Source organism: Oscarella lobularis, chromosome 13, assembly GCF_947507565.1.
Source record: "Oscarella lobularis chromosome 13, ooOscLobu1.1, whole genome shotgun sequence".
NCBI classification, from domain to species: domain Eukaryota; kingdom Metazoa; phylum Porifera; class Homoscleromorpha; order Homosclerophorida; family Oscarellidae; genus Oscarella; species Oscarella lobularis.
The window spans coordinates 1,401,278-1,423,029 of record NC_089187.1 but is presented as its reverse complement, the minus strand read 5'-3'; the positions used below and the strand labels follow the sequence as shown (position 1 = coordinate 1,423,029).

Genomic DNA, 21,752 nt, shown 5'->3' with positions numbered 1-21,752 from the left:
GTGAAATTACAACATAGAAAATGGAACATCAATATTACAACAAGAAAAATAGAACAAAGAAAACACAAACAGGAAATGGCCGCACGGTACACGCACCATTTACTTTCAAGGCTTTCTTTTCTAAAGGTTCAAATCGTTATTTTGCAGGTGATGCGGATTCCAAGTTATCTTTCCAATATTCAAAGAACGGACGTTTCTACAAACGTATACCGCAACGCTTATAATTGGTTTCTCAGTAGCTGTCTTTCAGATTACGAAATTTGTTCACAAATCAACCAAAGCTGGCATCATCATTGACTATATTATCGTAATGCTTTTAGAAAAGGAGAGCTCATGTCCTGTTGAAATGGCACACGTTCACCCCATTTTCAGCTAGAAATAAAAAGCTCAGTGAATGATACGAAGCGTCTTTTTAAAGCGCGCCGGTGCTTAAGCCATGCAAGATCTGTTTCTGAAGATGTAGACACGGACTTGAAAAAGGGAGGTGGGTACAGTTCTGTGCAAAGAATCACGCATGATCGATTGTATTCAGTTGACTAGGACACTGATTAGTTGATTTTTGAAGGCAGTAAAATAGCCCTTCAGTGAGTGGAAGACCCGACGGCGCAATTGCATGGCGTCTACTGGGGCTGCATATATGCGGCTTATGATAGCTTCTATATTAGAGTATGTTCTTCTCTTCACAATAAATTAGTTTGTAACAAGACAACCGACCAAGAGTCTTACAACTTTAAGAAAATGACTTTAGGCTGAAGAAGCCATAATTTTCAAAGTAGAAAAAAATTATCATCTGCAGGCACTTCTAAAAGAAGGACGTACTCTAATGTTGCAGCTTGTGTAAACTATCAATTGGGAAGAGACGCCGTGATCGATTGTAGCCAAGTTGAAGGTATTCATCATGGCCGCATACCCAAAGGCTTCCGGTTCGTTTATTAGGCTAGTATAGGGCATCTGTGCCGCTTGACATGCAGCACAGAAAAGCCAGGCATTCCTTAGTTAATTTCTTCAAAAATATCGGTCAGTCAAAAGGGTCATTGTGACCGATGATGTGGTTTTTATAGATAATGGCCCGATATTACCCGAAGACGAAGCGCAAGAGAATAAATCAATTATGGTGGAAAGAGGCAGAACATTGAAGAAGCGTTCGTGCAAAAAGTGAGGCTGCTAAGTGTCTCAGAGACCGAAGCCAAGCGGACTAAAAGCGCGTTGGCTATCTTCTCAGGGATTCGGTCTACGGCAAATACGCTATTGCCGCTATAAGGCATGCTAAAGAGAAGCTCGAATCACTAATGAAACCTTTCGTAAAAGTTCTGAGAGCAGAATAAAACCCTTTTCAAAAAAGGGCTCGTTCCTAGCGCACTTTAGTGCAAAACCCCCTGATCCGCAGAAACGAACCAAGAACGCGCGTTACGGAGCGCTAGAGATTCTACGTCATCCCCCCAGCAGCCCTTTTATCCTTTTTTTGGCATGACAATAGTGCTGTGTCAATGCGCCGCTGTGCTACAACTGTGACGCCGTACCACTGTGACGCCGCGCCACTGTGACACTACTGTGTTGTGACGCTGTGCCACTGTGACACCGTGACACTGTGACATTGTGACACTGTGACATTGTGACACTGTGACATTGTGCCACTGTGACGCCGTGCCACTGGGACGCTGTGACACTGTGACCACGGATAATAAAATAGAGGAATTAGAAACGCCAGTGCGCTAAGCTATGTTCTTCATACAGATGCGTGACACGGCACGCCCCCTTTCGTCTGGAGCGTCCCACGTACATTATCAGTGCTACTAAGAGAAAAGGACATCCTCTTCGCTGTCTGTTTCACTGCAAAATCGCTGCCAGAATGTTAGTAAACGTATTTGTGATTGATTTTCCTTCGGTTTCGCCGCCGATACTGTCGATTTCCACGCTTTTCGCGCTCGCAAGCACTTCTGGGATTTTCCCGTCTTCGATCTACGTCGCGGACGACGGAAAACGTTAACCGTTGCCAGAACTTCTTGCTGCACAGTGTTATTGCGTGTTTTCGCGTAGACTCCTCTTCGCGTTTGCCCGTTATGGACCATTTTATCCAAATTTTCACGCTAACTTTCTGGGATTTTTCTAGTCAAACTAGACCTTCTTTCCGCGTAGCCACCTGTTGACCATATTCATCTACCTTTGTTCTAGTGCGATCGGCGTTTCAACAGCATGGGGCGAAGAAAATTTACCTTGGAAAAGCGCCGCAAAAATTTCAAGGTCAAACGACGGGCTGAGAAAAAAAGTCGACCTGGAAGGCCATATAAAATTAAAGTGAGTGTAGTTCGCCATGCAGTAGTATACTATTGTATCTGACCGGACTTTAGGTGCCACCAGTGGAATTGGAAGTCACAGAAGAATCGATGGAAGAATCCCTTGAATCCATCAAGAAAATCGGCAATTCGGCAGGGATGGTACGCGGCTGAAAAAGAAGGCGCCGCCACCACTAGAATAAATGTCTGCATGATATCAGCTGAAGATACAGGGTGCCCATCAGTGTCACGTAGCGTTACTGTAGCCGACGATCGGACGTGGAGAGCGAGTTGTAATGGCCACCTCATTCCCGTTGATGCGCCATTTTTGTCGACTATTCCACGACGCATCGCTACTGCCCAATCGCTACAAAATTTGCTAGAAAAAGTAGAAAATGGAACTGTATGTTCAGGAAATACCGACGCAGAATTTGTTGAAATGATCAACTCAAAGCGAGGAAAAGCGACGGCAGCAGACGGAAAGACAACGGTCGCGTACGTTGAAGGTGACGGTGAGTCGGAGACGGTCAGAACGACGGCGTGCCGAATTCTGATTAACGGTGGTAAATGTGACATTTGCAGTCAGTATCGTTCCACGCTGAGAAAGGCTCGTAGTCGATGGCTCGCAAAGAAATCATCCCCAGAGCGTCGTACCAGTAGCTCGAGTCGTACCAATATTCGCTACCTTGACACACCGGAACGTCAAAGCCGGTTCAAAAGTCTTCGATCTTGTTTAAACGCTGCAGAAAGAAAACTAAAAAATATCATTAAAAAGCAAACGGAAGAAAATGGTGTTGATGTTGAACCAGATACCCACAAAGAGCTACATCAAATTATGACAACAACAACATCTGAAGTGAGGAATGAAACCGAAGAAGGAACATTTCGACGTATTTTTTGGAAACAGCAACTCCAAGCACTTCAAGTAAAAAATCCGCGCCAAATTCGATGGCACCCAGCGATGATGTGTTTGCACCTGAAATACAAATCGTCATCAGCGTATCAATCTTTTCGAAATTCAGGCGCGTTAACTTTACCTACAGAGCGAACTCTCTTTGATTACAACCACTGGAGTGAGCGACCAATATCGAAGCTTTGGGCCTGAAAGTAATGGTCCTCACGTGTGACGGCGCGGCCACAACCAGAAAGTTTTTCAATCTGCACCAGAAATCTACTTCTCGATCCAAAGGCGTCATCTACAAAACGGAGAATGTATGCAGTGATGAAGGGAGGCAGATTTATTTCATGTCCGATGTACCGCATCTTCTGAAAACGAATCGGAACTGCTGGTCGAATTCATTTGCCCACAGTCGTTATCGCGCACTTTGGGTGAGTGAACAAATAGTAAAACCTTAGCTTCTTTCTAAATTAAGCTGTTTGTAAAATGGTGAGCATATAAGTTGGAAGCACCTTGTCGATCTCTATGACAAGAGTCGCTCTGGGTCCGGACTTACTCTCCTCCCAAAACTCAAACGGGATCACCTTTTTCTGACTTCTTATTCGAGGATGAAAGTCAATCTAGCAGCACAGGTATACATTGCGTTAAATGTTGCTGAATAAAGTGTAAATGTCTGTACCATTCACAGGTCTTGAGCTCATCCGTCGCAGCGGCGTTTAGACATTTTGGGGTGGAAGGGACGAAGGAGACCGACATTTTTTTCAGGATGTGCGACAACTTTTTTTGACTGTCTCAATGTAGGATGTGTCGACGAGGGATCGCGCCGCCGTAAACCGGAATTGAATCCTTACACTAGCCTGAGTGACTCAAGATTTGACGTAATAATTAAAAATATCGTTTGTCTTTCTTTCAACTATTTATTCTGCTCTAGTGGCTGAAAGATGTTTGTCTAAAATACCTAGACGAAGGGAAAGAGGAGGTAGATCAGCGGGAGGGATACACGTCGGCTCAGAAAAAACCAATGACTTTGTCTAAAGAAACATTAGATGGAATTAAAATATCAGGTAATTTAGCTGAAGGAGCTTTCCTTGAGTCTAATCAACTGCTTTCTGCAGTCTTGTCTTTTGTCGAAGTTTCATCTTATCTTCTACGTACTGTTCCAAATGTGAAATATCTTGTGAGCGAGAAATTTTGCCAAGATCGACTGGAGGCCTATTTCGGAAAACAGCGCTACAAGTGCGGAGCTAACACAAACCCATCGCTTAGCGAGTTTCAGAGCAATGCCCAGAGCCTTCAAGTTTAGGCATCTGCTGCACTTGATCCAGTCAGAGGGAACTGCAAAAGAAGTAGGAGGTCGTCGGTAGCAGTTGACGACAGCACCCCCATGCCCAAGCGCCCCCGTAGAAATCTGGCTAAGGAATATCAATAAACAAATATTATTTATTTTCACTTTCTCGCAGGATCTAAAGTTTTTCTCAGTGACTTTCTACTTGCGGAAGAGGCGCTTTTCACGGAAGATTTATACAGTTCCACCCAATGACCGGCTAGCGAAAAGCCTCGTATTTTCAGCCATTGATCAATTATTTCTTTTAACAGTTCAGTGGCCGCCGTCTCATCAATATCTGCGGAAAATTTCTTCCAATACCGCACAATTGCCGCGTCAGACGACGTCCTATTGATAAGCATCTTTGCCTGGTGAGCCTCCTTTGAACTCGCCTTCAATAATGATTCGAAACTGTGTCTCGTCGATAATTCGATTTCGCGAAAAAGAAGATAAGCGTCGTCGCTGATTTCGAAAAGACCGCCTCTATTGACTGTTCTAATCCATTCTGTTGTGTAGCTAAGAAAAGACGGCTCGCATCCTGTGACTGCCATCTGACTCAAGCACTCAACAAAGATCGACGATTTTTCAGCTGCATTTCGCTGGTGTCGTTTGACAAGTGAGAATGGAACGTAGCCTGCAGCGTAACGAATAGCGGATTCTTCTTCTTTCGTTAAGTTAGCCGATGCCGTCGTTCGAGGGCTGTCGTGAGAAACAGATTCCGACGCGACTGATAAGATGATCTACTCGTACATTTTCTTATTAACGAATTGCTGAATAAGGCAATCAAGTCTGGCATCCATTGAAGACAGAAATAAGCCCCAAATCTGCTTGGCAGTCGTGAGGCAGACTTAGTGAAATTCCCTCCACAGCTTCTCTCTGCTAATCTCTCTAGCTCCATGCGATCTCACAGAAGCAACACAGCATTTTCTGAAAACTTGGAAGAGATCCTTATCAAAATTTCTCTTGACCTGAATGAATTTCGGCGTCGATAGCTTTTCCAGGACAGCGGCGGCTTGTTTACGACAATTGCGGCTACGCTCTGACGACGAAGCGAACGACGAGTCATTTAGAACGTCTACTATCATGTCTGAGGCAGCGCGGATGTCTGCGCCAACACTGGCCAAAGCACTGGCGGTCATATTCTCATAGACGTCCGGGAATTGCTGGCACGTGACCGTGTCGCGCATCTAACCCACTAGCGCACTGGCGTTTCTAATCCCTCTATTTTATTATCCGTGCTGTGACTGTGACGCCGTGCCACTGTGACATTTTGCCACTGTGACGCCGTGCCACGGTGACGCCGTGCCACTGTGACGCCGTGCCACTGTGACGCCGTGCCACTGTGACATTGTGCCACTGTGACGCTGTGACGCTGTGTGACGCTGTGTGACACTGCAATGTGCCACGGAACTACTCTGACGCTACCGCTCGATTTTCTCAAGTTGCCTTAGGTGGGACATGTAACAGGCCTCAATATTTAGGCGTTCTCGATGGCTTCTTTGAGTCTCTCTTCTTTGGTGCAGAAAACGCTAGCGCACGTTAGACGCCTTCTGATCAGTCATGTCGTCTTCAAGCAAAAGCGAAACGGATGCGTCTTCGTGTTTGTTTGAAGGGTGTGGAAAGGTGTACGGCTCTAAAGCAGCTTTGCAGAGACACGCCAGATCGAAACACAGCGAATGCCTGGCAAAAGAAGGTCGCTACGAATGCCCTGTGAAGGGATGCAACAAAAAGATGTACAGAGCAGGACTTTTCGTTCGTCATCTGGAGAAGTTTCATGAAGTACACGCAGGTCCCTACACGCTGATCGCTTATATTATTACATCGGGTTTTGCCTCCCCGGTTTCACAATAGGCCTTATAGAAAAGTCGATTTCATCGCGGCCGCATTTTCTTGAGTGGAAAGAAGAAACAGAAAGTGAATTGCACTCGGCTTATGTTCGGCAAAGTGGCGTTTGCAAGAGAGAAAGCGGTCAGTTCGTGCACGTATATAGGTCTAGAATCAAATACCGGCATTTACAAACTGTATACAGTTTCGACTTTTTACTTTGTTTGCTGCCGAGATGGTGACGCAAAATTAGAGCCCAAGCCGGAAGGAGAAAGGAAAAGCATGAAAAGTCGCAAACTTGACGCACCTTGCGCTAGCCGAATTACTACCGTACTTAAGTTAAAGACGACGGCACAGTTAACGCTACGTATATTCCTCTTCATACCAATCATGCGCCTTCATCAAGCGAAGACAGATTTCTCCCCCTGCCCCAATCAGTCAAGGAAGACGTCAGAAAGAAGCTAATTGTAGGAATACCAAAAAGCGTGATTGTTTCAGGTTGATTTACATAATTTGCGATTTCTAATTAATTAAATTAGCAAACGCAGATGCAAACAAGCGACTGGTTGAAAAGGTTGACAAAGCGTCAGACCTTTCTATCGTGAGCCGACGAGATTTCCTAAACAAGCAAGACGTCAAAAACATTGAGAAAGCTACTCCGTCGCTGCAAACTGGATATCATTCCGACGATGCTAAATCGGTCGATATTTTGGTGCAGAGGTTACAGAACCAACAACACAATTGTATTCTCTCATACAAACGTGTTGGGACAGTGGATCTTGGAATGGAGGAACAGGCATTTTTTCTTGTGATCCAGTCTCAACATCAAAGACAGCTCTATCGTCAGTACGCTTCGCGGATCGTATGTGTTGACAGCACCCACGGCACCAATGCACACGACTACAAACTGATAACCATGATAATATGCGATGATTGGGGGCAAGGTGAACGTTTCACACGTTTGTTAAGTTACGCTGTGAATGACACTATAAAACCGTTGCATGGTGCATTAGTAGTCGTGAGACCAGCATTTGTTTTACAAAGTTTTTCAAGGCTGTCAGTGGAGCCTCTTCTGACACGACCATAACTATAGTCATGACGGACGACGGTATAGGAATTTTTAGCAATTAAATTTATTCGTATTTCAGTGTGTGTAGATAAAGCCTAAGCACAGTCTATTGTTTGTGTATATGGCAAAAATGTATGTCATCTACTTTGCCAATGGCACATCGACCGGTTGATTTGGCTCATAAAAGATCAGTAGTGCATGGTCTAATCGCTTGAATTTTTAGACCTTTCAAAGACAACCTAGTCTGTCGCGTCAAAGACCAAGTATACAGGCAGCGACTGTACCATTGTCTGCACTGTCTTCTTTACACTAAGTCCAAAGTCGAATTGGAAAAAAAATTAACGGCTTTTTGTCACTATGGAGAGAGAAAGAACCGACAATAAGGATGTATAATGTGTAGAAAAATGGGCCACAGCGTATAGAAATTTTCATCATTCGGACGTCGACACAAATATGCTTGTGGAGAGGTAACAAATTTTTGTTTTTGTGCAAATCGTGTTATTGAAAAACCTTGCAGCTTTCACAGCAAATTGAAAATGACCTATTTGGTGGGAAAGTCTGCCGACGAGTAGACCACCTTTTGGAGACTCTTTTGCGTTTTGAAAAAGATGAAACAGCAGACACCATTCGCAAAGAGCACCTTGGCTAAGAGACGCCGAAGACGAAGAAGGATCGCCATCGTCATTTGCAAGCATTGGGAATTCCTGACAGCGCAATTGAGGTACCTATTTAGAACATCTGTGACATTCTTCTCCTAGAAGACTAAATTTTACTTGACTTTAGAGACATTCGGAAGGTGTATGGCGGGTCGGCGATTCCGTCGTAAAATACGATGAATGCCCAGAAAGTGATAGCAGCGATGAGGGTGACTGTAAAAACTTTTGTCATCACAAATTGATTCACGGTAAATACAACGTTTGTCCGCTTCCATCAGCGACAGTGTCAGCAATTGTACTCTTTTAGCTGAGGGTTCAAGAGGTGTGATTGCGCAGCTGAAAGAAGTGGAAATTCGTATACAGTACGACAAAAAAACTTCGAAAGAATCGTTTTCGTCTGTCAGCCCTCCTTCAGTTAGTCCCAGAAAGAGGATAGCGGAGCGGTAAGCACACAAGTTTGTCAGAGTGACAAAGTAATTGGGACGAAAGCGCAAAACTCGTACAACTCACATTTTGAAGCGCACCGTGGTCAGATGAAAAAAGAGTGGCAGATGCAGATATGCTAGGCAATTTGATAGCAGTAAGTCTAGAATAATGAATGTAGGTAAAACTCAGTGGTAACACAATGTGCTTTTGTGGTAACACAATGCGCTTTAGGATGATCACACGTATTGCCGTGAAAATGCAGGTTAGACATCTTCTGTTAATATCAGTAGCTAACTCCACGTGCTTTTTTGATCTCTCTGCACATGCCCGCTTCTATCTCCACGGGCTTTTTTCGAGGTTTGTGCGCATGTCCGTTTCTTGCTTTTGTTCATTTCGTTGGTCATTACTGCCTTCTTCTTCAACATTACGTCACGCTTGGATGCGAAAGCAACTTTCGAAGGTTTGGCATGCTGTCGATAATGCAGCGAACAAATCCTCATTTGCTCTCAGAATCAGAAATTGTCGAAAGCGATGTCTGCCTAGGCGTCCGGACCGGCGAAAACGGAAAATTCGTGCAGAAAAGAAATTTTTTCTACAGAATACATGGGTTTGTTCCCGGGAACAAATCGATGGCCTCGAGCAGGGATACATGCTCGAGGTGACGATGGGCTCTAGCGGAAAAATAAAGCAAGTTTAGCAGAAAACTTAGATGTCAGAATCAATCTTTTGTATTGCGTTTTTCTTGTCTCACAGGCAATGTTTTGTCGATCGCAAATCTTTGTTTTCAAAGGAACTACTTGTCGACGCGATCAATCCAGCGCTCGTTGACGATGACATTCTTTGCTGCTGCCTGTCATCCACCGAGCTTCTGGAGTACTTTCAAAAGCGACAGGAAAAGTATGGCAGTCACGCGGCGAAAAACATCTACCGTAGTTTCACAAATTTTCGCCTTGAAATATTTCGTTTTGTAATATTTTGTACAGCTTTATTTTCGTACACTCCTCCTTTTACGACATATATTACACATATTTTTTCCTTTTGGTACAGCTTTATTTTCGTACACTCCACGTTGTACGAAAATTAATGTAAAACGAAAATTTGTGAAACTACGGTATCCAACCAACGTTATCGGAAGGCAGATAATCGGCGAAAAATGGTACTGGGTCATTAGCGAAAAGGTGATTAAATGCTTTATCCATCAGTATTTCTGTGAGCAGTAATATTTTTAGGCAATTTTTCACGACGATGGGACTTTGGCCGAAAAAGAAGAAATTTCCGTTTATCTAAGAAGTACAAAGGACACCGGCCTTTTGCCCTCGAGACCGACCATCAGCACTGTGGCTGAAGGCATTCCCAAAATGAAAGAGTTGAAGGAAATCGTTTCCTCGCCTTAAAGGTTCTGAGATTTGCCTTTACTTTATATTTCTCAAATTTTACTCGTTTTCATGTTTAGGAATGTTTTATTTGGTATTAGCTGGAGCCGCACTGATGATGCATTCAAGCATTGTTGGCAAAAAGCGAAAAAGCGCGCCAGTCATTTTGTTACACGGCGTCGTCTCGTCAGGAAAAACGACCCTTGCCAGAGTAGCTCTCAGCTGCATAGGGTTACTCGTAAGATGAGTTTTTCATCGTTTTAGCTCACTATAGTGCGACGTTTCATTTAGGATGCATTTTACAACGGTTTGTCCGCAACGAATCTTGTGGCAGAGGCAAGTGAAACAACATTGGGTTTTGCCCTGGAGGATCCCAAGAGTGTTCAGAAGTTGAGAAGTCTGTCGTAAACGTCTTCAACCAGGCTACGCAGTCGACATTCGAACGTGGTGATCAAACTCCAAAGTGCTCCTTCATGATAACAACCAATATGGAAATTGGAGATGATCAGAGGTAAACGAGGTTTACGCTTTTGTAAACAATAATCATAAATAAATAACTTTAGACTTCTGTCTCGATGGGTGATCCTTCCTTTCTTCCAAAGTCATAGATGACTTATCTGTGGAGCAAACTCTTGCATTAGAAAATCTGCAAGAACCACTATCTGAAACGGCATGTGCTCTGCCGTATTTTATTTCTTTGGGAGAAAGGTTAGAATAATAACTGCCGAAATTTGGATCTATAAATACGTAGGCATAAAAACTAGGTTTATCTTGTATGGATCTGTTTGTGCTGCGCAAGCACTTCCATCGGTGAAAAGATACTTGCCCACAGTCATGGATAGATGTCGCCAGGCCTATGCTGACCTACTTTGGTTTGCTGGCGAGGTGATACACCTATCATTATGAGCTTTGCAATGAAAACAAATTTTTTATTTATTCAGATCGCGTTTGACTTGGGAGAAGACAAACAAATTGTCTCAGATACGTTCATCTCTTTGTTGTCAGAGATAGAGGCGCTGCAAGGCAAGAGCTCTGTGCTGACCGATACCATAAGCTCAAATTAAGCAGTGCGATGGTAAGTTGTTCTAATGAATACATTTCTACTTCATTTGCCTAAATTAGGTGAAAGAGTTTGCATGCTTCGTCAGAAGTAGCTCTGGCGATCGCAGCAAAGACTCCATTGCTGTCCACTTTGAGAAGTTTCAAGACGTCTTAGACAAAGCGGAAGTGGATCCATCCCCCGCAACTTCAATAACAACAATTAAACGCATCTTGAAGCAACGCTCATCTTTGGGAAAAACAGAACCTGCAAGATTTCTGGTGTATTGGCAAAAAAGGAGTCAAAGAGAAGCCGCCAGCCGCATATATTTATGAGTTCTTTTGCTTCCGACGTTGGTGAATGTCTGAAGAAAGGTTTCCATAATTCCTGGACTCTATATAACTTATGAGCCAGCATTTATACCTTCTAGCTGTAGTTTTGGGCTGCGACAAGGATTTAAATAGAGGAAGAAAGCGACACCCGTGATAGCAGCCAAGGTGCTTTGTACATAAAGAACGCTTACACCTTGCGCGATCATATTAATTTTTTATATATGTTGCACGTAGAAGCAAGCCCGCAAGAAAGTGAAGGGCTCTTTTCAGGAATTCATTCTGTTAATCCTCCTGCTGAAAACGGTATAATTGTTTCCTAGAGTAGAACGATTTGCTAGCATGCCTCCCAATACTAACCGTTTGATATCTTTGCGTCTAATAGTAGTAGATCAAGTTGCCGGTTCAGTTGCAGCTTCAGTTGCCGCTTCAGTTGCGCGGAATGCTCTTGAAACAGGTACGTGTACTCAACTGGCGCTCTGACAAACAAACGAAGTCACTGATTCTACCTTTGCATGTGTTTCGCTGCAGGTTGCGATATGGATGAAGAACAGCCACTTTGCAGACAGCCAGTGAAGGAAAGGCACATTGGTAAAGAGGTTGCTCCGGAAAGCGACACCGACACAATATTCGGAGGTACGTCTACTGGTGAACTGAGCTCTGACAAACGGTTTTCACTGGCATCATCTTTTTGCCGTTACAGGTAGTGATATTGAAGAAGAAAGACCAACTGTCAATGGAAGGGATCAGCCAAAAAAGACAAAAAAGACGAAATTGAAGGGTAAAGCGCATGCGGTTTGGCCGCAAATTTGTAAAGCAGGTAAGTATAATTATAGATGATTTTGCTAACTAAAATACTTTATTTTCTTGTAGTCAAAATGCAGTTTAAACGGCCTAGAGAGCCAGAGCGTCTGAAAGACAGCATCCATCCAGGCCAACTGTCGAAAAGGCTTCGAAGCTAGAGGAGCTAGCTAGCTAGCTAGCTAGATTGCCGTTGAAATCTACGCAAATGGAATCCACGCGTTTGCCATGTTGAGTTCATTGAGGTGCTTGTTTATGACGAAGTAAAGCAAAAAGCGTAAATGATTGGCTCAAACTTCAGTGGACACTTGGGACACGGTGTCACGGTGTCACGGTGTCACAGTGTCACAGTGTCACAGGGGCACAGATCGCAGTGACACAGTGACACTTGGGACACTGTGTCACTGTCACACTGCCACAGTGTCACAGTATCACAATGTCACCTAGCACACTGACACAGTGCCAGTGTCCCAGTGTCACAGTGTCACAGTGTCACAGATCACCGTCACACTTGGGACACGGTGGCACTGTGTCACACTGTCACAGTGTCACAGTAGCACAGTGTTAGAGTGGCACTGGAATGCGGTGACGCAGTGTCATCGTTACACTGTGCCTATGTGACACTGCACAGTGACACTGTTCCACGGTGCACGGCGACACAGTGAAAAAAAATCTTATACGCGTATTTTTTTGAACAAATTCTATAAAATGCGAGCAGTGCATAAAATGAAAGAATGACGTAAGCTATAGCGCGAGTGTGCGTGTTCGTTTCTGCGAATAACCACGCTCCGAAGAAAGGGACATGTTAAAGGCTTACCGTTTGTACCGTAGACGCTGGTTGTTAGGCGCCCTTCTATGTTAAGCGCCCCCGGTCTTGTTAAGCGCCTACAGTTTTCTTTGTGATCTCTGTTCTTTGTTAAGCGCCCTTAGGACTTTGAAATTGAACCGGCCTGGTTTCGCGTCCGTTTCTGGGAATCTGCTTCGCCGTTGCACCTGATGCTCCGCTCATTTGCTTAGTTAGCGGCCTAGCAGCCTCGCATTCGCTTGTCCCCGTATCGATCCTCTCTTGCTACTTCGATTCTCGTCAGGCATGTCTCTGGTTGCAAACAGTGCTGCTTCTCAGCTATCAAAGCAAAGAAGAAAGAGTTACACCAAAGAGGAAAAGCTGTCAGTCGTCAAATATTATCGAGATGAAGGTGGAAACCTTTATCAGACGTGCAAGCGGTTCGGATTAAACAGTCGCACAGTCAAGCGATGGATTCTCAGCGAGACAAAGATCCAGGAAAGCCGAAAAAGCAGCAAACGAGAAAAATTCACGCGAGCTCCAAAGCACCCGGATGTGGAAGAAAGATTGTACGCTGACTACAAAGACCTAAGAAAAAAAGGCTTGAAAGTTTGTTCTTCCTTCGACTGCAATATAAAATACCGGTACATTTCGTTCTTCCTTAGGTCAAAGGTTGGTGGTTTAGGCTTCGTTCAAAAGAGATTCTAGAAGATATTTCTCCTGGTGCCGTATTTCAATTTTCTGATGGCTGGTTTACCGGCTTTAAAAAACGTTATCGCATCAGTCAAAGGCGTTCTACAAATACCAGTCAAAAACAGCCAAGCGATAAGAAGGCGGTCCTTCACGAGTTCCATCGATCTATCAGAAGCAAGTCCTTGATGGAACCTCAAATCGGTTCACTTGGCAGATGGACCGAGAAAAGCATTGCTAATATGGATCAAACGCCGATGTCTTTCTCGTTCTGTGACGGAGAAACCTACGCTGACACCGGTGATTGCACAGTGTGGGTTCGCGGCGGACAATCCGGATGGGAAAAGCGCCAGTGCACTAGTGGTTCAGCTTACCATTTTTGCTGACGGAGTTCCACGTGTTAAGCCTTTAGTGATATTTCGAGGGCTTGGTAAGATTTCTAGAAAGATTTTTCTCTTCTGAAACTGCATAATTCAATCATAGGAAAGCGTATCTCTATTCAGGAGAGATTTCAGTACGACAGCAGAGTTGCTATTGCCTTTCAGCCGAATGCCTGGTGCGATGAAGGCATTATGAAGATCTAGATTCGTCAGTGCTGGAATCCTATTTGTGAAGGCCCTATGCACCTAGTCATTGACGTACACAAAGCACAGAAAACAGACACAATTAAGAAAATATTAGCAGACGAGTGAAGCACTGAAATAACATACGTGCCAGGTACCATTTAGCTAGCCGAGATGATATCTAGAAATAATTATTAGGTGGCTGCACGTCTCTCGTTCAACCTATTGACGTTTCCGTCAACAAGCCGTTCAAGGCCATTGTCGATCGCCTTGCTACTACACACATGAAAGAAAATTTGCAACTATACGTTGAAGGGAAAATTACCGCTAGTGCCAGAAGAATATTGCTTACGAAATGGATTGGCGAGGCCTGGCAAGAAGTCGCTGTTAACAAAGAAATGATTATTCGTAGCTTTAGGAAGGTTGGAATTGCCTTGCCGGTAAACGGGTCAGATGACGGTGATATTCACATTGAAGGACTTAACGACTACAAATTCAGCTACACCTGCAACAGCTCAGACGAATATACAGACGACGAAGAGGACCCTTTTGAGAGCTCAGACGACGATAATGAGCCGGAAGAGCAGGAACTGAAAGAATGAAACGTCATTGCATTGTACTGTCACAAAGCGTGTCCGTGCTAATAACATTGTACTGTCACAAAGCCTAGCTGTCCGTGCTAATGTTGAGTAACCGATGATTGGGTTCACAGTAGTAGTAGTTTCAATTTCGTAATTAGTTTGCGTCGTCCTGCACATCGATACTTGCAAGGCACTTCCAATCCATTTCCGTATCTTCTGGGACCCGTTACTTCACAACTGATTTCTCCGTCATGCAAAAGAAAGTGCCAGAAAGGTCGAGAAATTTCTCGAGGAACATGTCCGACAATGTTGCTATTCAATACCACACTTAGAGCCCAACGATCGTGAATGTTGTCTTCCTCTCTGCTAACTTGTAAAGTTTCTCCGATGAAAGGCTCCCAAACCCGTTTATATACGTGATGACCGCGAATAACGCTTTCAAAAGACAAATCAGCCTGAGCGTACCGAGCCATTTTCTTTATGCGTAAGAGTGTCTGCGCGCGCTAAAGAGCCACTGTTAAGCGCCCACTTTTTTATTAAGCGCCCATTTCTTTGCAACCTAGAGTCATAAGCGCCGGCGCCTAACAACCAGCGTCTACGGTATTTCGAAAATCACTGGATGGATCTTCCAGGAACAGAGAACCAACATTTCTTCCACTATCAGTCGTTGTTTTTTCCAGAGAATATGGACGAAAAGTACAAATTACTAAAGCACAAAATAAATTACCATTTCCACATACGTGCCAAGGAAAGCATGCCGGTCGTTGGCTGGAGGCTGTGCCCACCTAAAACCTTGCGATTTTCGCTTAGCAGTGTTTTTGACGCTGGGCAAGCCTCTTCCCTTTCCCGCATGCATTTCGACGTTCGAATGTGGAAAGCCGATTGATAAAAATGGTTACCACCTTGTCACCTGCAAGCATGGCGGCGGTCCCACATGGGACACAACCGTGTCGTATCTGGTTGGGCTGACTGCATCCGAGATGCGGGTCTGTCTTGCCGAGACGAGCCCAGTCATGAGTATGTCAATAACGATAATCGCCCTGATATCGTCGCTTTCGGCACCGGAACAGGAGAATCGTTCGAGCTCGATATCTCGTTGGCACATCCCTGGCGTTCTGAGGCGTGTCGTCGCGCGGCTGTAGAAAATGGGGCTGCAGCAATAATCCGCGGGGAGAGAAAGATCGAGAAGTACTCATCTGTTGTTCGTGTCAACGGATCATCATGATGCTTTGTTCCGGTTGTTGCGGAGCACTTCGGACGCTGGAGCAAGCACGCAAGCGATACAGTGAAACCTGTTTATGCGACCACTCTCATACTGCGACCTAATGCTCAATGCGACCGGTTTTTTTTGCACGAGCTCTTTCCAGTGCAAACTTACCTTGGTAATACGACCACCTGTTCAACGCGACCAACGACCATCGTCCTTTGCGTACTTTTGTAGAATCTAGCCTTTGTAATACGCTCAACGTCGCCCTACACGCATTGATATCAAATCAATTTCCCGTACAGTGCGCGCACGCATATAGGCCCGCACGTGACCCGATTACGATTTGCGCGGGTAGTTTGAATTTAGGTCACTCGGGAGCCATTCTTGCAGTTTCTGCTCGTCGTCGAGTGTCGAAGCTTTTGTTTTCTTCAAGAATAAATCAAGGCGATGATTCATATTTGCGTGGATAACGTTTCTGCGTTTTGTGAGTGAAATCGCAAAACGGTCTATAGTTTCGGCTCCTCTGCGTGTAGGAATCCGGCTCGCTTCCAACGTGTCTGTATTGTATCCTTCCACGCGTCTGATTGAAGGGTTTTTCCAATTAGCTTTCCCAAATCCGAGAATCAGTTCGTTCACTAGATTCTTCCAAGGGCTATGATTTACGCCTGTATGGAATATCGTGGAGGTTCGTGTGTTAACTGGCACTTGACGATCATTTGCTTCAACTTCAATTGACTGCTTTTCCGGCTCTTGATCAATTTTTGATAATACTTAACATCATTCTAATTTCCTGATGAGCCGTCACGTGGCCGTGACGGTATGTATAGCGCACTCTACGTCAACTATGGCATCTGCAGTTATTTGCATGATCGTGAGCGTTCGAGGGTGTAGGATGAGCCCGCTTTGGTCACATCTGCGTGCCTACACCCCATGCCTTCTGCGACGCCAACCTGAAAACCAGTTCGACTCGAGCGCTATCGTCGTGCTTGCAAACGGGAAAGAAGTGGGCTACGTTGAGCGAGAAGCCGCTCAACTGCTTTCGCCAATGCTAGAGAAGAACGCCGTCATCGCTAATGGGTAAGCAGCAAGAGACATTTTGTCATTTCAGCTCTAGTTCTTATGGTGCTCTTCAGACAACTCGTCGGAGAGCCTTTTTCTACGGATCCGCACGGAAATAGAAGCTGGCGGTTTCGGGCTTGGGCTATGCAGATCCGCCTTGAAATCCAGGAGAAAGGCGTGCCCCGAAAAATCTGCATAGATTTTTTTGAGGCAGTAAAGTCCGCAGGCATTCGTGTATGGTGGGACAATTCGACCCCGTCGTACGTGCACCGAGTGGAGACGGCCCAAGAGAAGGATGACGATAAAGCGGAGAAGGAGAAGGACAACAAGGAAGAAGAAGAGGAGGACAAGGAGAAGGAGGAGAAGGAGGAGGAGAAGGAAGAGGAGGACAAGGAGAAGGAGGAGAAGGAGGAGGAGAAAGAGGAAGAGGAGGAGTGTGGAAATGAGAACCCCCTGCTAGGAGAATCAGACGTGATTCCATTCTCATCGCAATCCCTTGTACCCTTCGTTTCACAGCGCAGCCCCGAGATGTCGGAAGAGTCTCAGATTCTTCAGGTGCGCTATTTGACAAAGCCCGTCAGTGTCGAGGAAAAGGCGAATACAAGCACTCTGACACTGCTGCCGTCCATGGTAGATTCCTCGTGTCAGACCGATGAGGTGCGTTGCTTCTGTTCACAAAAAGCGGGCAAGGATGGAGAGCCGACAGCAAAGCGCCCAAAGCCAATGAACTATTGTTGGCAATGCGGAAATAGTCTATACAATGTGTTTCAGTAAAGGCACGCCTCAACAGAAATATAATTTCATTATATCTTTCCAAAAACACGTCTATGAGACTTGTACGTCTTAGCTGCACTGTCAACAGTATAGCAGGTGTTCCCATCAACATAAGCCTGCACTAACTCGCTAGTTTTCCTGAAAAATTTTCGAATGAGGTCGACTGAAACCGTATCAAGAGAGGGATCGATTGAACTTCGTAGCGAGGCAATGTTATATCTGCAGGTCTTGCTTGTCTCGTCCTTTGCACGACCCTAGACCCTCTCGATAGGGTTCAGTTCGCAATGATACTTTGGCAGAAATAAACAGTCGTGCCCTCTGCTGAAAATGAACCACTCAACCATTGATTTCTCCGCTTTGAAGTCGTAGTGCTCCTTCAAAATTGCCACCAACTCATCTCTGAGTTTTCCCGCCACATTGACACCTCTTTCCTCCAATACCATTCTAAGGCCTTTGGGTTGCCCGTCGTCGCACACCATTTTCTGAGGTTGACCATTCCATACCGTATCTCGCATCTTAGGCTGCTTCCCCCCAACGCTCACGTTCATTGCATTGGCAACCAGTGCATCAGCTGAGCGTGCAGCGTGGTTCGAACTGTGGTCAAAGACGAAGACAATATCATGTGTCGCTCGCGGGTATTTTGCCTCGGCTATCGCTACTGCCGTCTTGACTTGTGCCAGGAATGCTGGGGCCCTCCAATAACCGTCCCTGTTTTGGCCGTACTCAAGGCGAATTCTTGCCCTCTGTGGCAGATTGACACCAGGGTTCTCCGTTGTAAACTCCCTGTACTGCTCGTCAGTGAAACCGAGGAACCCGCCAAATTCCTCAATGAAATCGGATATCATGATCCCACTGCCGCGACATTTCTTTTTAATAAATGAATCGTCTTGCAAGGCCCAGGCATACTTCTGATCATCATTCGACTGAAATGTGGACTCGTCATGGAATATCGTTACCGGATGCTTGGGGCTGACGAATCCGAGAGAAGACAGGGCTGCGGTTCACCGGGAATGACGTCACTGGGAAGTGGAGGACACAGGTGCGATCTCTCTAGCTCTTGAACACGACAGACATACTGGGTGCGGCTCTCAACAACATCCGGCCTTTCGTGGCCGTCGCGGTACACACCCTTTCGGGTCGTATCGGTCCTCTGAAATCCTAGATCATGCAAAAACTTCCTAGCAGTCGTCATGCTGACTGACTTAGGAAATGTGTCCTCCGATTGCAATTGAGGAAGCAGCGTTTCATTGACGTAGTCCATAAAGTCCCTGATTGTCATATTCGGGTGTCCTTTTCGGCAGCTATTCTCTCGAACCCATTTGGTCGCTAGTTCGCGGCAACGTTCATCTGTCAGAAAAGAGATCCTTTTGTATTTGCCGCGCCCATACTCCAGAAATTCGCCGTCGTTGTCCCTCAGTTCGTTAACCCAATCTCTGACCGTCTTCTCGCCTTTTCCTGTGACCTCCCCAACATACGCAGCTGCTTCCATAACTCTGGCTCGCGGGCGAACTTGACGATGATAGCAAAAGAGAAGTGTACATATCATTTGGACGTCTTCTCGAGAGCGTTCAGGGTCTCTGACCCAATTTTTTGCTATGGCGTAGACGTCGCTCTCAGTCAGTCGCTCAGGCCCCTTCTCGAGTACGTCGCCGGTCGATGAACCGGAATCTCCCGGTGGATCCGGTTGGGAGGACATGTCAGAATCTTTCTTCGCCAGTTTCGCGCGGGCAAAAGACATTCTAGCCTTCGCTTGGTTCCGTTTTCGCCAACGAGCGCTCATTGTGTAAACAGTGACGTCAGCAGAAATAGCGCGCGCGAGTATTACGGATACGTGAAAACAAACGGTCAGTATCACGTGATGGCAACGGACCAATCACGGAAGAACAAAAACACCAATCCTAGAAACCGATCTGCACAGGACAAGAAGACGTTGTCGATGTATGCATCATTGAAACAAAACAGAAAAAGCTAAAAAGATGAGGATTCCGTCCTAACTGCAGTCACTATAACAGACTAACGCGCGGGCCTATATGCGTGCGCGCACTGTACTCTCGCGCCGGTCTTGCTTGTGACGACAGTGTTTTAGTTTCGTCTGCCATGTCCTCGGCCGTTCTCTTCTTGTGCTGCAAAGTTATGGGAGTGCGAATGCGTCCTGTTTGGGAAAAACTCCATGACGGATCCCGCTGCGTTTTCAAACGCGAAGAAAGCAATGGGTACGACAAAAATGCTATCATGGTCATTCACGAAGGCTTCGATGTTGGATATATTGAACAAAAAGCAGCCTCCGTACTTGCCCCAATGCTCGATATGAAGAAGCTCGTCCTTAGAGGGTATAGAAAGCTAAATTTATTCAACGTCTTATTCTCCAGTGCGTTGTAACTGTCGGGAATTTGATTGGAACACCTTTTTCTACATCTGAAATGGAAATCGCAGCTGGAGGTACAGAGCATGGAATATTCAAATTCAAATCATCGCTAGAGAAGAGTACCTCTCCAAAACTGAGTGCTTGGAGCTTTTCCAGAATTTCGAGTCAGTGAACCTACGGCTTTGGTGGAAAGATTCTTCCTCATACGTTCATGTGGCACAAGAAATAGAAGGCGAATCCCCAATTATACCGCTATATGCAACAACAGCTGAAACTCAGAAAGAAGGTGGAATGGAAGAGGAGTTCGTAGAAGAAACAATAACAGATTGCAGCACAGCTGAAACAAGAACTCAAACAAAAGAAGAAGACGACGACGACGACAAAGGGCCCCCGCCCAAAAAAGCTGTTAATTATTGTTGGCATTGCGGAAACAGCCTTTATGACATTTAGAATGGTTTGTGCGAAACTGAGTAATTGTTTCCATGAAAAATTAATGTTGAGACACCCTGATGTTGTGACCTGTCTTCTCTCCCGTGCGCTACACGTGACTTCTCCCACGCATGCTTTAGCGCAGCTGAAAACCTTTTTCGTTTTCTATAGAAGCTGTGAACCCGACATTCTCTTGCAATGGCATCAAAAAGCGAAAAGAACTGTCCTTGGGAGACGGAGTCAAAGTGATTTCTTTGGCAGATGAAGGCCTGTCGGCAAGAAAAATTGCCGAGCGGTTTGACGTGGGAAAGACTCAAATACAGTACAAACGATTATCAAAAACAAAAGTGATATTTTGAAGGCCTACTCCGAAGGGGTTCCCATCGAGAGGAAGAGAAAAATGAGAGCAACAGGAAACGAGCGCGTAAACGAACTAACGCTAGAGTGGTTCAAGTGTGCACGGTCAAAGAACATTCCGCTATCAGGTCCTCTTCTACAGGAGAAAGCTCGAGTTTTTTCCAGGAAGTTGGGCATCGAAAATTTCCATGCCTCAAACGGGTGGCTCGAATCTTTCCGAAAGCGAAATGGCATCGTGTTTTCTTGCTTATCTGGAGAAGCTGCCAGTGTTAGCGAAGTGACGGTGAATGAGTGGCAAGCTCGCATTCCCCATATATGCAAGGAATTTGAACCAGCAAATATTTTTAATTTGGATGAAACGGGAATGTTTTATCGTGCCCTGCCAACAAAATCACTTGTTCTGAAGGGAGATCAGTGCAAGGGGGGCAAGAAAGCAAAGGAAAGGATTACAGTTCTGCTTTGCTGCTCTCTGTTGGGAGAGAAACTACGACCTCTCGTTATTGGGAAGTCTGAGACCCCACGCTGTTTCAAAGGCGTCAGCAAAAGTGATCTTCCTGTTATCTGGAGAGCAAATAGAAAGGCTTGGATGACAAGTGACATTTTTAAAAAGTGGATTGTTTCCGTTAACTGCGAGTTAGAAAAAGCAAATCGAAGAATTCTCTTATTTTGTGATAACGCCTCATGTCATCAGCATTTGAAACTAACAAATATTACGCTGCAGTTTTTTCCACCAAATACCACTTCTCGCTTACAGCCACTTGATCAAGGCATAATCAGAGCAATGAAAGCATATTACAGAAATGATTTGCTACGCCACGTTATCGCACGTATTGATGAGGTGTCTACTGCAGAGGAAGTTAGCAGAAGTGTAAATGTGCTCGATGCCATCAAATCCTGGAGAGGTGTCAAAGCATGTACAATTTCAGCTTGC

General features: G+C 45.2%; 1 protein-coding gene across 1 annotated transcript; it reads left to right on the top strand.

The window, feature by feature from the left end:
* The first annotated feature begins 16,882 nt into the window (after window positions 1-16,882).
* On the top strand, window positions 16,883-17,795 carry LOC136194867 (cyclic nucleotide-gated channel beta-1-like). Its single transcript, XM_065984117.1, has 3 exons — window positions 16,883-16,914; window positions 16,971-17,666; window positions 17,744-17,795. Exons 1-3 carry the CDS (start codon window positions 16,883-16,885, stop codon window positions 17,793-17,795), a joined length of 780 nt encoding a protein of 259 aa, XP_065840189.1.
* The last annotated feature ends 3,957 nt before the right edge of the window (window positions 17,796-21,752 follow it).

What these genes read in the sequence shown, in the direction of transcription:
- LOC136194867 (XM_065984117.1), top strand. Translation starts at nt 16,883, where the DNA reads ATGCTAGAGAAGAACGCCGTCATCGCTAATGG. An exon ending in AACGCCGTCATCGCTAATGG is followed by an intron (nt 16,915 to 16,970) that starts GTAAGCAGCAAG and finishes GGTGCTCTTCAG; the next exon opens with ACAACTCGTCGGAGAGCCTT. An exon ending in AGTCTATACAATGTGTTTCA is followed by an intron (nt 17,667 to 17,743) that starts GTAAAGGCACGC and finishes TGTACGTCTTAG; the next exon opens with CTGCACTGTCAACAGTATAG.